The sequence below is a fragment of the Bacillus rossius genome, chromosome 1 (genome assembly GCF_032445375.1).
Source record: "Bacillus rossius redtenbacheri isolate Brsri chromosome 1, Brsri_v3, whole genome shotgun sequence".
NCBI classification, from domain to species: Eukaryota; Metazoa; Arthropoda; class Insecta; order Phasmatodea; family Bacillidae; genus Bacillus; species Bacillus rossius.
In genome coordinates, this window is record NC_086330.1 from 254,861,981 (window position 1) to 254,878,803 (window position 16,823).

The 16,823-nt window shown below is 37.5% G+C and overlaps 1 protein-coding gene across 8 annotated transcripts in view; it reads left to right on the plus strand.

The window, feature by feature from the left end:
- LOC134527484 (beta-1,4-glucuronyltransferase 1) overlaps positions 1–16,823 on the plus strand; it is a 365,036-nt gene that overhangs the window by 321,879 nt on the left and 26,334 nt on the right. For 5 of the 8 annotated variants that reach the window (XM_063360193.1, XM_063360196.1, XM_063360199.1 and 2 more), the window contains one exon: positions 8,903–9,965. In XM_063360193.1, the coding sequence (XP_063216263.1) occupies positions 8,973–9,965 (993 nt within the window). In that variant the 5' untranslated portion in view covers positions 8,903–8,972. Of the gene's footprint in view, positions 1–8,899; positions 9,966–16,823 lie in introns of all 8 variants that reach the window. The other 3 variants (XM_063360195.1, XM_063360198.1, XM_063360194.1) reach the window with 1 other exon arrangement.

The following is a 16,823-nucleotide window of genomic DNA, read 5'->3' on the forward strand; positions in this document are numbered from 1 at the left end:
TTTTGATTAATGGTCCTAATAATTTATAATTAATAATAAATAATAAATAACCGATCGCCATGGGTAAACAAAAAATCATAGGTCATAAACATACAAACAGTAATTGTGTGACATTTCTCTATGTCCAACACACTGTCATATAGCGCTATCCAGTTTGCTTTAACTCGCAGACAAAAAAGCTCCAACGCCGGATACTGAAGCTAATATTGATATAAGTACCTAATTATTTAAAGTCCACGGTGACCTGTTTATGATTTGTAATAAGTAAAAAAGTAAAAAAAAAACACAAGCCTGCTTACATTTGATTGTTGACGTGATGTATTTTGAGGAAAATTTGTTTTTGGGGTATCCGGCCGGGGAAGGGGGGGGGGGGGCGGCATTAAGGTTTTTCGCCTAGGGCGCCAATTTACCTTGCACCGGCCCTTGCCCAACACCTCTCTCTCCAAGTCGTTCCAACCCTTGGTTCATGTGGGTATGCGCTCTCTGATCGCAGCCTCTTTGACTGTGCTAAAAGACAACCACATGCAAAGTGAGGTAATTGGGTTTTATATATCCTTGGCTCATTATACAGTTTGTCCATAAAAGAATGACCCAGTTATAAATTTTAATAGTAGCAACTGTAAGTGTTGTAGAGTTTTGGTTCAAGGTCACAATTAAAGAGTAACTCAGTTTTACATAAGTGCGAATACTATTTTGTTGTTTTCTCGCTTGCAGCGCCACATATGTTGAAAGAATGGCTGTTTCCCCAATTAGTATGGGAGAACTTGTAAACTTTATTTGTCAACAGGATGAAGCCCCTCCCCATTTGAATTTCTTTGAACGAGAGTGGTTGAACGTCGAAATCCCTGACCGTTATATTTGTCGTAATAGACGAGACGACAGAGCTTTTTTTCGCTGGCCTACACGTTCACCTGACATAAAAGCCATGAAATATTTTCCTTCGTGGCTTTATAAAAGACCGTGAATACGTTCCGCCGCTACCTAATGATTTGCCAGAGTTGAGATACACAAATGAAAAGGCTATTTATTGCTTCCATCACTCCGGACTTGTTAACCAAAATGTGGAAATAATTGGACTAGAGGTTTTATGAGTGCCGTGTAACTAAAGGTGCACATATTGAACATTTGTACAAAAACTAGGTTATTTTGCCTTCTATTTGATGAATAATTTGCTATAAATAGTGAAAATAAACTGTAATATTGAAACTGGGACATTCTATTATAGGCATCCTGCCGTCTTTTTACAGGGGGGGGGGGGGGGGAGTGAAATACCATAAAGTTTAAAGCAACAATAAAATCAATATTAGAAATAAATTTTTGAAGTGAAAACTTCTTTAGCCGCGTTGAGCGATTTTTGGGATGGGCAAAACGTATGGGTTCGCTTCACCGAAATTCTGTAGTAGCAGCAAGTGAAGTTAAATTAACCACGTGAAAAGTTTAATTTGTGTATACTGTGCATTGCCCAGTGAACACATGACCTGGGTCTGACATCACTGGTAATTCGTAATGAATTTTTACGTAATTTTGACATACCACTGACTGACTTACCACTGACTTTTTATTTGATTATTTATTGTTATAATTTTATTTAAAACATAAATTTTAATATGTATCCGAGTTGGATTCGAATATGAATCGCTGGGCATTTAAAAATATTATTACTATTATTATTATTAGACACCAGGTTTAATCTATAAAATTGAGGATCATTACTATGTCATCGGTATGTAAAATCCACTTAAGGGAGATCATAATGATGTCATACTAACAACATCATTATTTCATTAATGTTACGTCAGTATCTTATGTAAATAAGTACGAAATTATGAGTCAGTCATAAGTCAGTTATGAGTCATATCTTATGTAAAGCATGTATTGAATTCTATTCGGACTATAATTAATTTAAAAATTCAAAAATAGAACACAGTTATGCCAAAGTTTTAAGTTTTCACTTCTGTCGGCAGTTCCTATGACAGTTTTAGGTTTTTTTTTAAGTTATAAATACTAATGTGGTGTGCACGACCAACAATATATTTAGCTGGAATCATAATAGCACCAAGGACGCGGTGCGACATTTAAATATACCATTAATGTGAACATTGTGATTTTTAAACGCAAGAAATCCAAAATAAACTTGAAGTAACCTGTTTACACAATTGTGTACGCACGAAAGACAGCAATGTTAAAACGTGTTATATAATGGATAGGTTTGAGAGAAATATATTTAACCTAGATTTAACATTAATGTGGATAAATCACTGTACACGAACATACTTCGAACATTGCAAACAACAAACAAAAGCCATGTAGTGGTTTTGTCAATGAAGCATTCCAACCATCATTCAAAAACAAATTGTTGACGCTCGTTTCATAAACACCGTGCTCGCGACCAGCTGGAAATAGTTGTCAGAATGGGAGGGCTGTTATGCTCAGGCCGGCTCCAGGGCCGGGCAAGCCGGGCAATTGCTCAGTACAGGGCCCCGCGCCGATGTCTCATTTTTATTTTACTTGTTTATCTAGTGTTCATTTTAAAACATGGACATTAATGGGAGAAGGAAAATTAAAATGCTGGTTGATACAAATTTCGATTCATCATTTCGTATTTCAAAAAATTTCAAATATTGCATTGCCACTTGTAATCACGCGATTCCACCGGAATTCGATCGTAAGCATTTATAAAACTGACCCGAAGATAATATATAAAGAAAGAATATCAACATTCTTAGAATAAACTAGCAAAACCATTGTCGAAATTTAAATTCCAGGTTGGCTTGAAATGTTGTTTCAAAGAGTTGGTTTTTAAAGTTTTCCAGGCGAGAGCCTCCGGAAAAGTTAAAAGCCCAGTCAAGGGAACCCGCGGATTCCAGGGCCGCTACTGGTTATGCTGACGTCACAAACGTGCCGAACGTGATTGGTTAGTCAAATAATTTATTCGCGTGACGTTCATTGCACTGTTGTGATTCCCTTCCGATAGGCCCGAACAGGTATGGCCTATCAGGCGCCACTGGTGTGTGTGGTGAATGGGTCCTCATTCAGTTTGAACACGTACAGAGCAAAACATCGCGTATTACACACTATTTTATTTTGCTATGGCGACATGGTCAAAAAAAAAAATTCAAGCAGAGTAAATTTTCATTTCAATGGGCTTTATTGCTTCTCTAATACAAGCATAATTCTTCATGATTCGAAATTTGCAGGTAAGTGTCTTCAACCAAGCTACAGTAATAGCACCAGTCTTCTGGGTACACTGACACAGTTCTACGCTTGTACAACCAACCATATCGCAAGGTAAACTCATGATCAGGCGTGGAGAAAGGTCAGACAGGCGGAACTAAAGTCAATTGCGCGTGAGTAGAGAGCGGTGGAAGATGTCATTGACGCCAGGCTCTCGCACAGAGGGTATCTCCAGCACTTGTGCCACGAACCCGAGCGACAAGCGCTAGGCGGCGGCTCGCAATTGAGCAGTTCGTGCTGGAAGTGCAGTCGGGGTGGTCTCTATTGTCTGCGCCGAGCAACGACAGGGTCATCACACAGCGCTCCGTACGTTCCTCTTCGGCCGTTCTCATGTCCTCGCAAGATTTCATTTAATCAGGGCGCAGATAGTTACACTTGTTAAATCGGTATGTTGGAAAAAGCTATTTGTCAAAAATTTTCCCCCACCAACTCCCTTTATTGCATGAATGTACTCTAGTGATGCCGAATCATTTTTTTGTTTGATTTTGTGTAAATACCATTTTGGTATCCCTTCTTTATCACTCCTGTGTGCAGCAACCAGATCACAATTAATTTGCAAATGCAAGATTTCCGGAGGAATGGCCTTTATTTTATCTCCTGAGAAATTTAATTGGATTGAGATATGGTATTTTCGAACAGACTTATTTAATTATTATTGAGATTCAAACAAAAGTTACAGCCCACTCTTCGTTCTAACAACATATTTCATCCTTCGACAGTCTGTCGAATACACTTGAAGTCTTTAAATAACTCGTTAAAACCCAACAAATCTGAATGCAAAGCACTTGAAACTACTCTTACGGGATTAGTGCTATCATAATGGTATTTTTATTACGCAGTGAATCCCGCAAACTCAAGTCATTGATTTCCATAGATCACCTCAGATTATTCAGTCATGAGAAAGATTTTCATGTTTAAGTGAAATATATTTGGTCTATTGAAATATTTAGTTCAGGTTAAATGTAAATCAGTATTAGCTTTTGTAGTACGCTTATGTTTTATTTCACGTAAGTTACGCAAAAAAAAATTCAAAGTGTTGTTTGGTTAGGCTTTTCTGTGTTAAACTTTTCTGAGCATCATAAATAAAAATTTCTGATTGCAACCAATTAACATGCCTAGAATTGTGCGGATTGTTCGTGTCCAGTTTACTGTTCACAGTTTTGCGCCGTCACGATAAAAGACTTAACCATGGCGTTTTTGACATATTTTCCGAAGTAAAACTATTCGTGTTGTTTTACTATTGTGGCCAATCGATATCAAGGTAATTTCACATTCATGCGTATTTCAACTTGCTAAATGGTTTTTATTTAGTGTAAAGTGAATATATTTTTTTTATTTAGACCCTAAATTTCTAATTCCTTTACTTGCAAACAATGCTGTACAAAATAACTATAACAATTATTTTTATTTTTATAGAAATTCTAGCAATTTTATTTATATCATGGGTTCAAATAATTTTCCTATTTTTACCAAAATGTTTTTTTAACTAATTTTAGTAAACAGATCCGTATTAATTTCTTTTTTAAATTTCAAATCGCTTTTATACTAAATTCCATTTTTATGTATACAAATTGATAAACATTAATACTTTACTTACGGTCTATAATTAAAAATATGAAATATTTGCAAAAAAATATCAACTCATGAAAAAACCATAATTTTAATATTGACAGTTTATCAAATGTACTAATAACTTAAATTAATTTAATCGACTGACCATATTTGTATGAAATCGTGTACCTATTAGAACCTTCAGCCTGATGTGCTGTGAAAAATCAATCCAAGTGCCATGAGAAAGAAAATTATAATTGAATTCCTTTTTGGGTATTTTTATAAAATTAATTAAAGTGTAATTTGGTTTCCAAACACTTCACCCACAGGGCAAGAAGAACGAGATCACATCCCGCGTCAATGCTGATAGGTTGCAGCCGTGACCTCACGGGTTTTCCAGTGATAATGTTTATTGTGCTCGGTTCTCATTTAGTTACCTTTCTTTAAAGGATATAAAAAGTTTAGACATAAATTTATTTAAATTTAATCATTAATTAATTTGCACCTTATTCTATAACATAATGCCTTTAAGAACTATTTATCTGCATTATTTTACAACCAGCTCCTGTGGGATTCCGTGATTTTTAGCAAAATTTATAGCTATGTTTTTTTTTCTTCGAAAAGCTCTGCATTTGCGCTCAACACTCGTAGCGCACTGATTATATTTGTGTGAGCGAACCTTGAATGGTCAGCCTTTCCCTTGGAATTTCAAACGTTTAACATACAAATGGTTTTTCAGTAATGAAGAAATTTTTCTCTTACTTAGAGTGGATTTATCGCTGGTATTTACTTTCAGAATTTTAAGAGACGAAAATCCTTCCCAAAAATACCTAATTAATATTTTATTTACTACTTCATTTTAACATTTAATTTTAACGTGACACGTTAACTCAATCGTATTGTTGTAAGTACTTTAACATTCGCCTATGTGGGTGATATCAAGACACGGTCTTTTGAAATATAATTTAGTGTCCTATCCTAAACATATTTCATTCATTACGGTCCCAGTATTGTAAAAAATATCTTTAAGTAATATTATTTTCTAAACAGTTCTTGTGAAAACACAGGTGAATGAAATTATCGTTTGTAAAGACATCCAGTATTTTTTATTTATTTATTTAACTAGACCCTATGACGAAAATTACGACTTGGTACGCAAAATAATGCTTTTAATTTTTCACGTTAAAAACTAAACTCACTGTGCAATGTGCTTCAATAACTTTTTTTTCATTAATATTTAGGCCTAGTATCTATATATTATGTCAGTGCAAGCTAACAACATGTTACGATTCGTGTAGTTATGTTATGATAACTGTGTTTCATCTTAGGAGGATATTTACGTTTAAGTAAAGAATTTATATCATCCAATCACAGAGGCATTGTAGCATTATAGCCACTTGAAGCTAGTTTGATAGCTTGTTACAAACATGTTTGTTGTTCGTTTGAAAATTTATTACTACTTTAGGTGCCACTCGGTGCCGGTAAATTTTACAACTTTTAATTTTTTTAAGTTATATAGTGCGTCTCTTGTATTGTCACTTAACTTATTTACGTAATTTATCTTATTTTATCACCAATTGAGCTAGTTTTAGTGAGGAAATGTTTCTTCAATGTAACTATTATAAATCTCGTGTAGTCGATAAACACTCTTGCAAAGCTATGGGAGAAGAAAACCGAGGGAGTCGGTTAATGTGCCATGGATGTTTTAATTATAAGACGATATTTTCAGAAAACTTATAATTTATTATTTATTCACCAACTAAACTAATCCCGTAAGTATGCATATTTACAACCTGAAATAGTTCGAATGGTTAATAAACAATGGTTTCCACTCGACACTACACGATGTACATAGAGGTTCAACTCCATCGGCGCCGCAAGCGCAACCACTCGTGCGACTAGCTCACGGCCACTTGTCTGGTTCACGGCCGGTCTTCTCGCACAGTAGCTGTTCTGTAGACTCGCTGACCAACTCTCCGACTCACACTCTACACTCACAAACCTTTTGACAAGTAATTTATTTAACTTCCCCATTTTTTTATTTTCATACAAATGTATGTTTTGAAACAACTCAATTGATTATGCATTTTATAATTTTTCTACTTTATATAACTGGTTTGTTTGAAGCAACAAAATAACTTATTTGGTTAATGTTCATTATTTGGAAAACTACATAATTAAAATTATTAATCTCTCCCATATTATCACATAATTTTTTGTTATTTATTTTTCAATTTACTTTATAATTTACAAACGTTAATGCATGATTGCCACGACATACGTCCGAACTTCTCAGGACTATGATGTGGAACCTGTCGCTCCTAAAGGCAACGCAGCGCACTTCCTACTACGCCACAGAGGTTGGCCAATACTATGGCAGAAAGTAATAGTTAATGTTGTTTGTATTATAATATTACCAAAATATGTAACTAAAAATAAAAAAGGAAACAATTTCCAACTGAATCACAGAAATCATTAAATTTGTGTGTCAAAATTCCATGTAGCAGAGTTAATACTTATTATTTAATTCTTTTTCTGTTTATGTATGGATTACTGTTATGATATGGGGAAAAGTTTGTCTAAGATGATGGTAGGAGAGTATTCACAGGTATAATGGTCAGGAAAGTACTGTTAACCATCTAGTCGACGTGACACAAGTGTGCTAAATCATAAAATTTACTTCTTCACATAAAACAAATGGGTGCGTGTAATTACGTACGCGCTTTATAAGTTATACTTACTTAAGGTAATAAAAAATAACTAACTTTTCTTGCAAATAATTAATAGAAATAAAATAATAAAAGGGCTGAAGTATCATAAACAAAGTGGTAAAGTATAAATTTAATCTAATTAAATTTTTTTAATAAATACCCAGTATTGAATATTAATATAAACAGTGTATAAAATTAATTAATTTAGTAAATTAAACAAGATGAATTTTAATTCATAATTAAATACATTAAATTAATATGCTGAATGTTTATTCTTACTTCTTAATATTAATTTTTTATTAAATTATGTAAAATTTTTATTTATATTGAAAATAAATTATACATACGGGAACATAACCTTGCTTATATAAATACAGTTGAAAATAAAATTTAAAAGTTTATAGATACAATTTCTATCACTAATATTCACAATAAATAAATAAATTTTTATGATGTAGACTAGTATTCAATATCATTCACTAAAGTATAAGATTTAAATGCATATATATAGTTATTGTATGTTGCCTTTTTTTCGTATGTAACCATTTTTTCATCGTGCAATAATTTCGTTGCATGGTGTGCACACATCGTAAAAATTTACTGAATGTACACAATTAAAATCATTCACGCAACCACGAATGGGTGTTAAATAAGATTTCCTCTACTTCACTTTCAAAGAAGACGACTTTATAACCTTAGTCAAATAAGGTTTCTAATTACCCACTACATGATACAGCACGCTGTAAAAAATTGGTAGCAAATCTGGTGTCTTACTTTGGCTTCTTGTTATAAGCCTACATAAAGCAAGAATAATTTCTTTGTCAACTGCCCTCTTAATAACTGACACCCTAAAGTTGAACCTCCTAATTCTTGAAGCGGGCTTATGTTGCTTTCAGAGTTCAGCAGCACCATATATATCTTGTTTTTACCAATTATAGTATTTTTTTCTTGATTTACGGAGTGTTTCTGTTGATACAATCCGGGTATGTCATATCTGGGAACCAGGTTAGTCACATAGTCACACAGTGTCAGTGTCTCGTATGATCATTGCCCGGGGCGATGTGCTACGTACGGTCAGCATCTCAACATTGACTTGTCTGCTGGGACTGACTTCCTGGTCATTTAGGGTGGAGAGTAGTTGGGTGCTTAGGGATCCTGCCATGTAAAGTATCCCTCGTGCTCAAGACTGATGGTTTTAAATTAAATGTTATTGTTGCTACGAGATGAGTCAGCTAGTCTCGCAGGAACTCCTCTGTACAAACACTATAGATGCCTCAGGTGATGAAGAAAACATAGTGTTGGTGCACTGTTTGTACCTGTAGCAGTCGGTGCGAGGCTGAGTGTGTGACAGTATGAAAGTGTGTGTGATGCAGCAGAGTGAGGCAGAAGGGCGTGTGTTGCAGCAGATGGCGGCGGGCCGGAGCTGACCCCGGGCATGAGGCAGCCACACCACGCGCGCCGAGGCAACAGCCCACCATGCTCACACGCCGCAGCTGGGTGCTGCGCCTCAGCATCTTCCTGAACGTCGCCGTGCTGCTGTACGTGGCTACCCACATCGCCTCGCGCGGTGACCTGCTGGACGAGCTGCAGGCGCCTGCAGCCCGCAGCTTCCTCTCCGTGGAGGCGGGCGAGTCGGCGGGGGAGGCGGGAGACGGCAGCCCACCTTCGGCGCCCATGACACCGCCGCGCCCTGCCTCCACCAAGGAGGCGTCCACCACACCCGAGGCATCGCCACGGCCCTCATCACCTGCCGAGTCTCGCAGCGAGGAGCCTACCCCTAACCCAGTGACGCGAGCCCTCGAGGATGTGGTGCGCTGCATCGACCGCTCCGCCGAGCCGCGCACCGCTCAGAGGAGCGACTTCTGGGTCCTCTATAACTACGTGCCCGCCGCGCGAACATTTCGCTGCTGGGAGAGCATCACCTACACCACACATGCAGACTACACCTTCCTCGACAACCTGAAACCGCTGCTGGAGCGGTGGCAGGGCCCTGTGTCGCTCGCTGTGCACGCACCCGGCACAGACTTCCAGCCCACCGTCGACGCGATTCGCTACGCACGCGACTGTCTGTCGCCTCTCGTCGCCGAGCTCGTAACCTTCCACGTGTTTTTCGGCACGCGCCATGTTCCGCGTCAAATCCCGCGTGCGCCGCAGCTGCTGGCTATCCGCGCCAACTGCACATTGCCCGCGCCCTGGGCCAATGTAACGTCGGGAGCACTCTACAAGACCAAGAGCAAGATCCTGTATCCTGTGAACATCGGCAGGAACGTGGCTCGCGAGGCGGCCACCACACACTACATCCTGCCGTCCGACATCGAGCTGTATCCCAGCCCAAACCTCATCCGCGACTTCCTGACTATGGTGCGGCGCCAGGATCCGCCCTTGATGCACACCAACCCCAAGGTGTTCCCGCTGCCCATCTTTGAGCTGCAGGATGGCTCCGAGCTGCCCGCCAACAAGACACAACTGGTGAGTGTACTTCCCTAGTCTTTTTTCACTGTGCTTTGTAGTAAGTTTATACTGCCCAACTTCGAGCTGGACGCCCACAAGAACAGTTTGTGGGTGTGTTTCCCTTGTTTTCCCTTACTTTGCTTTCTAGTGAGTTTCTGCTGCCCATCTTCGAACTGCAGAAGCACCCTTTCAAGCACAGTAACCCAAAACAAGGGAAGCACATTTACCAGCGGTATCGTGTCGGCCAGCAGCTCGGGAGAAACAAATACTAGTGCAGTTGGTTAACGATCAATTCAGATAACCTACACTTTATAGGAAGCAGCTTGGTATGATGCATGGAGTTTTCTGCTGATCCAGGATCCTGTCTTATTCAACGAAGGTGCTAAGACTCTTTATGACAGCTGGGCTCTCGCCTTTAGACAGTGGTGACAGCTGTGCATTAAATTTCATTGCTTGAGTTTTCTTTGCCCAGAACAGAAGGGAAGTATTCAAAACTATCACTGTTAAAGGTCCTTTGATCTTAGCACTGTCCACCTTCCTTGAATTCATGAAATTAAAACAGTACTGAGTTATTCGCTTTATTTTGATCATGAGGAATATCGGCCAAGAAAAGACAAATCATCATGATGAACTCACATAATCAGTGCTACTGTAAATATTCATTTTGCAGCCAGATTGTCCTTGAGTTCCACTGGAATTGTAGGCTCACAGGATGGCTGCTCTGTACCTGGATCATTACTTAGCTATGTGGGTTCTATCCATCAAAGAGAATGGTTAACCAACTGAGATGGCATAAGTTCTCTCTTGGCATAGTCTGCGAAATTAGACTCAAAACAAATGTGCCACAATTCAGGTGGTATGTTGGCTTGGATCTCCCCCACACGATTGACTTTTTTAAGTTATTCAATTGTGAGATGACGACTGAATCCATGCCAATGTGATGGTTTAATCTGTCCATGCAAACACATTTCTGACAGTCATGTAATTACGAACACATTCAGAACACTGTGAGCCTTTTTGCAAGCAAAAAAGATTCACAGAATTAAAGTCTGGGTCGAGTGATTTTTTTTCTTTTGGAGGGTGGAGCTACTTTTGACCTTGCCATTTTCAAATGCACTGTAATTGGGCCAACCTCTTAGATTATGCACAGGAACAACACTGCAGCATGTCCTTTCGGAGCCTTTTGAGAAGTCTCAAAATTCAGCCTTGGAGCCTAGTAAGCTTACCATGGATCCCAAGGAATGGTGTTCTGCTTTGAACATCTAGGATATTTATCCCTTCCTATTCGATGACACCACAGTTTCTGAATAATGTTTGGCCATCAGCACTAATAGGGACATTGTAACTATCGGATCAAAGATGCTAGCCAAATCCAAGAGAATATCTCTTTTGGTCAAAATATTTTTTAAAGTTTGACCCTGTAAGAGAACCAGACAAAATACCTACCTTTTAGATGTTAGTTCCATCAATATCGTTGAGAAAATGGTTCATGAGTTTCTGAAGTTGTGACTGAAAAGTTTTCAGAAATTCAGAACTGTTGCTCACAAATTTCCGAAGACAGAACCACCAGACTGAAACATATCCACTAGCTCCTACTCAAGTGTCAATGCTTCTTGTACTGCTGCACAGCCGGATGAAACTGGTGTTCCTCATCTTCTGGCAATTAATGTTGATTGTGAATATCCAGGAATGGGGATGACTAAATTGCATAGGTGATACTTTCAACCGATACTCCTTGAAATTTTTTGATGGGTCAAAATGCCAGAGGATGCATTGGTAGTATTTGCCTGTATATTTTCTGTATGTCGGCATTGAAAACAACTTAATGTAAACGAAACCAAATGATTATCTCCTTTATTTCTCGATGGAATTTTCTCCCCGACACAAACACTTCGTCGTTAAACCACTGTCCCGGTGATGTCATGACAAAAGCATTAAATACTACTTGAAGTTTTGTAAATGTGTTGTATAGTGTTAGAATATAATGGTTAATATATAATATGATTGACTTTCTTTGTCAATCTCTGGTATGTGTTTTCATTTGGTTCGATGCAAGATAATCGTCCATAAAGTCGTAGTACTGATGCTTACCAGTGGGTCTCGATATAACTGCGGTTCCAGGAGTTTAAGTGGTCTTAATGCTTTCCATCAGACTGTCTGTGTTGAATTTGTTCAAAATTATTTTCACTGTGCCCTATCAGGAGTTGTAACAAATGCCTCCGACACAACCTTTAACTTACAAAATGTGTTGATGTTATCTTCCAAACATTCACAGTCACATGGAGACAAGATGTCTCAAGTAATGTTATCTACCTTCACCAGCACAACCACCAGAATACACAGTCCTAGGCCACTAGGTAACCCAGAATCCTTCTACTCGACCCACGTTTACCCCCTTCCCAGACAGAATGAATGGGAAAATCTCTGCTACTATCACAAAGTCTGTGGAGCGAGGAATTTCAAATAAAGGATCGGCCAATTTCAATTTACACAGATGTTTCCAACTAACGACAAACAAGTTTGAATTTGGCCTTAATTTGTGCTGCCATGTGGAAAAATGTGATATGAAGCTATTCCCTCAGGTTGATGAAGCCTGGCACTGCAAGTGAGAATATGTTTTGTGACACCCCATACCTTTGAAGGTATTTGCTTGTAATGAAGCTGGCCTGACTGCTAGAATCCATTAGCGCCATGCATGTCGAGATGTTACCAGAAGCAACCTTCTCTTCAACATTGGGTATCTTCAGCAGGAAAAATGGGGTAGTTCTGTTAATTTAGTTGCAAGAGCTTGGTTATTCATGTTATTTTTTTCATATTGAATCTTGAATGAAGGATATACAACTGCCAGCATTCAGGATTGAATGATGTAGCCTGTCAGAATTTGTAGAGCTTGTTTTGAAAACACCTTTTTGGATGTATGAAACAGTAATTGGTAATAACACAGAGTTTTTACTCTTCAGAAATTTCAAAGCACTCATTGGCAGTTCTTGATAAAAAAAAATTGTGGACCCTTTGCAGCAAATTAAAATAATTATAGACGAAACAATTGGCGGATCTTTCCTTGACTTAACATAAGTATTTATATGTGTAGCCTAGCAATACTATGTCTTCATATGTGGTGACAAGCCCACCTTATGTGTTGCCTTGGGCTTTTGCGCTCCCCCAAAGACTCCAGCATTCTCTCTCTCTCTCTCTCTCTCTTTCGATAATATTAAAGAACTACTCTAGAGTTGACAATTTTCATTCTCGTCTGAAATATATGTCCAACTTACTAGTATACTCTTGAACCATTGACAGCAGTTTCTGTAGTGGAGATGCTTTGTGACGAACTTTAAAATTAGTGAGTAATTATCAAAATTGTGTTGTTAATCCTTTTCTGAAATTTTATGCAACCTCAAAATTATTCTTTGGAAGAAAGTGGTTCGTCTATCTCATTTGATTTCAAATATGATATCGTATCCATTCGATTGTTATCGTCGGCTTGATAAAAAAAATCCCTCCCTTATAATTATTGGAAAAAACAAAAATATTATCGTTCCGAAACATTTTTCGGATAAGAGTTACCTATCTGAAGACGGCCTCAAATATGTATTCCCGTAACGAAGCCGACTCTGCCTTATCGACTAGTATTGCCTTCTTCTGCAATCGACTCTGCCCGTGCCATAAAGAGCTGCTACGACGAGCTGAGTTCTAGGCTCACAAAAATAATAAAAAATTTACTGCGACACGAGGCACGATCCAAAAGAAACTAAGTAGACCTACACCCGACACAAAGATATCGCACGGTTCACGAATTCTTCCAAACACGACCTCCAAATGACGTTTGTATATGTATTTGCAGCACAAGATTTTCGCTGGAATATTTCCTGACAACTGATCTCAGATATATCCCACGCATAGCTGGATGCTTACTTTTCACCACTTTCAAAGCACGAATCTGGTATGTCGTACCTTTTAATACTGTAATCTCACCATATTACGTCGCTCCAAGTATCAGGTCTGGAGTAGAAAAATATTATTATGTAGCGGAAATTAAATTACTGCATCCGGGCACAGACCGCACCACCGACCGACGCGCACTTGACCACCATCTTGTTTTTTCAAGCAATGGTTACACACACAACAGCAACAAAATATCAATGCAGAAGTGACAGCACCAACATTTGGACAGTTCAATATATTGACAAACAATAGATTTATACCTGGAATAATTGAACAGAATTTTAACGTTTAAAAATTAAAAAAAAAACCTGTTATTCAATATGGAAGAAAACGGGCATTTTTAGAAAGGAATTTTAATAGTTTAACGTTAATTGCATACTACATTTATACGAGCAACAAAAAATATCCGTGTGATTCTGCTGGGCTTTTGGCATAAACAGTCAGTAAACTGAAAGTGAAGTTAAGAAGTTATTTACAAACAACAAAATTCACTAAATAACCTAATTTGCGATCGTACTAAAAACAGCAAAAATTCCAAACGTATATTATTTCGTCAAAATACAATACACAAATAAATTCCACCAAAGTTTATTGGAACTCAAATATAAAATCTCGCTTGTGATTTAATACATCGAGTGTAGAATAAATCAGATTTTTTTTCCCTTCCTCAGTCCACATTTTATAGTGTCCTAGAGGGATTTTAGACGCCTGCGGTTTTCCTTAAAAACACAAATGAATTCACAATTAACTTAGCGCAGGAATATTCGATGCTGATTAGTTCGTCACTAGGGAAATCTAAATTTGGTGTCTTTACTTTCTGCTGTGCTGCTGTAGCTGAAACCAGTTGTACTTATCAAAATGCATGACCCGATAACCTGAAACAAAAAATAATAAGGGCATATCAGGAATATTCAGGTTAATTTTCGATATTCCTAGGATTTCTTGGTGCGGCGAAGGATATGAAATGGGATATGAAGAACGCGCTGATATCTAATACTTGCAAGTTTTCTTATGTATTCAAATGCCCACCTTGCTGTTTTTTTTTTTTTTTTTCATTTAGTTTGCCCAAACTTATCTTCCCAGGAACATTTTCAGAGCACTTCAGGACTAAGTTTATATCATTGTCTCTGAAAAAAAGAGCTTATACCAAGTTTCGTACATAAAAATTTGTATTTTAGTCACTTTCCAGATACAGCTAAAAGCTTCCCTTTTGCTTGTTACTTGAGTGAACAAAAATTCCAGCAGGTAGCCTTCCCTCTTCTGTTTGTTACTCGAGAGAACACAAGTCCTGTAGGAAGCCTTCCTTATTTAGCTTGTTACTAGCGTGTAAATTTTATTTTAGTTGAAAATAGTATTTTAAAGCGAGATTAGCAATAGTTATTGGTTATATGTGTTTGTTCTGACTGAGTTAATTTCTGATTGCCGGGGTAACAAGTCATTGTTAATTTTTTCAAATAATAAATCACTGAAATCTAGTAAAATAGTCAAATATTATTATTTTTTGACTAATTTTCTTGTATTTTATATAACTGCGTGTATTATTTATCTGTCGTAGTGTGGTATGTATACTGAATAATACCGCACTGTGTAATGAAGAACATGAAAAAGGTTTCAAACACAACTGAAATCCAACCTGAGTCACATTGTGATGACAGCCAGATGTTACAGAAAAATTAAAATTCTGAATACGAACATAATTTAGAGAATATTCTGCTATAATAACTGTTCAAGTATTGGATACTATTAAGTACGGTTAAAAATTTAAAAAAATAATTCTTACGAATGCCTGAGCTGTTTTCATGTTTCATTTTTATAATATAGATAAATGCTAATTATTTTCCGGAAAGTCTTAAATAGCTATTAAAAATTTCGACAGTACACAGACCTGTTAATGCGTAGGCTTGTACCGTTAAATCATAACTTGGCTTCGACGTTATGTGTAACTGCGGAGATGTTGAAATGCCAGTCCTCAGCAAACCTGGGTGGTTTCAACACTGCCGCTGCAGTGACTGAACATTTATCTGCTGCGGTGGTTTACTGCTGGAAACACACGATCGTGTAACACTGCCTCACGCTTATTCTCGAAAGCAGCAAGCTTGCTAAATGACATATGGCACAGTTACATGCCAGTTATAAATATCGTTTCGTAATTTCCAGCGGAAAGGCGTGTTCTCTTACACCAATTCAAACTACTTGTCAGTTGTGTTTGAATACGATTGTTTTTGCGGACACGTATTTCTCACTGTGATAAGTTGGTAGTCGTGTGTTTGTTACGCAATTAATTATATTCATTTTGCCATAATTTTCTCAGTTCCATTGTGATACCCACATAACAACAGTTGTTTACTATATGATTGATAACACAATATTGTGTTTTACTTTACTAGTTTTAAAACAGGATAGGCTTATTATAATTGAACCTGGTATTCACTGAATATGGTTTATTCAAGCATTCCTCTCATATTTAGTGATTTTTTTGAGCCATCAAGGATCCATTTTACTTTGTCTTGGAGATTGGATCGTCGATGCAGCATGTGTTAACTTCCAACATTAACCTGTAGATTACGAAAGCCTTAAGGTAAAACGGCGTGAAATGATGGTTGTTAACGCGCTATTTACAAACCGCTCAAGATTTCTCGAAAGTGTCAGATTACGAATACCATTAAAGAACAATTGCATTTGTCTATACAAGTTTGGTTTCATGGTTCGTATTTAACACATTTTTTTTGACAGTGTAATAAGCTAAAATGGGCGTATTCAAGGACTTATAAGGTATGTAAAATTATATAGTATTGTAAGTGGTTTAGGGAAGTGCAGGGAGCCTATAATTTTAATATCTACTTAATAAAACTTTAACACTGACTAACAGTCTACGCACTGCCTAAACCGGTGGACCTAAAGATTTTAAATGGGGAAACAATATTCTTTGAGTCT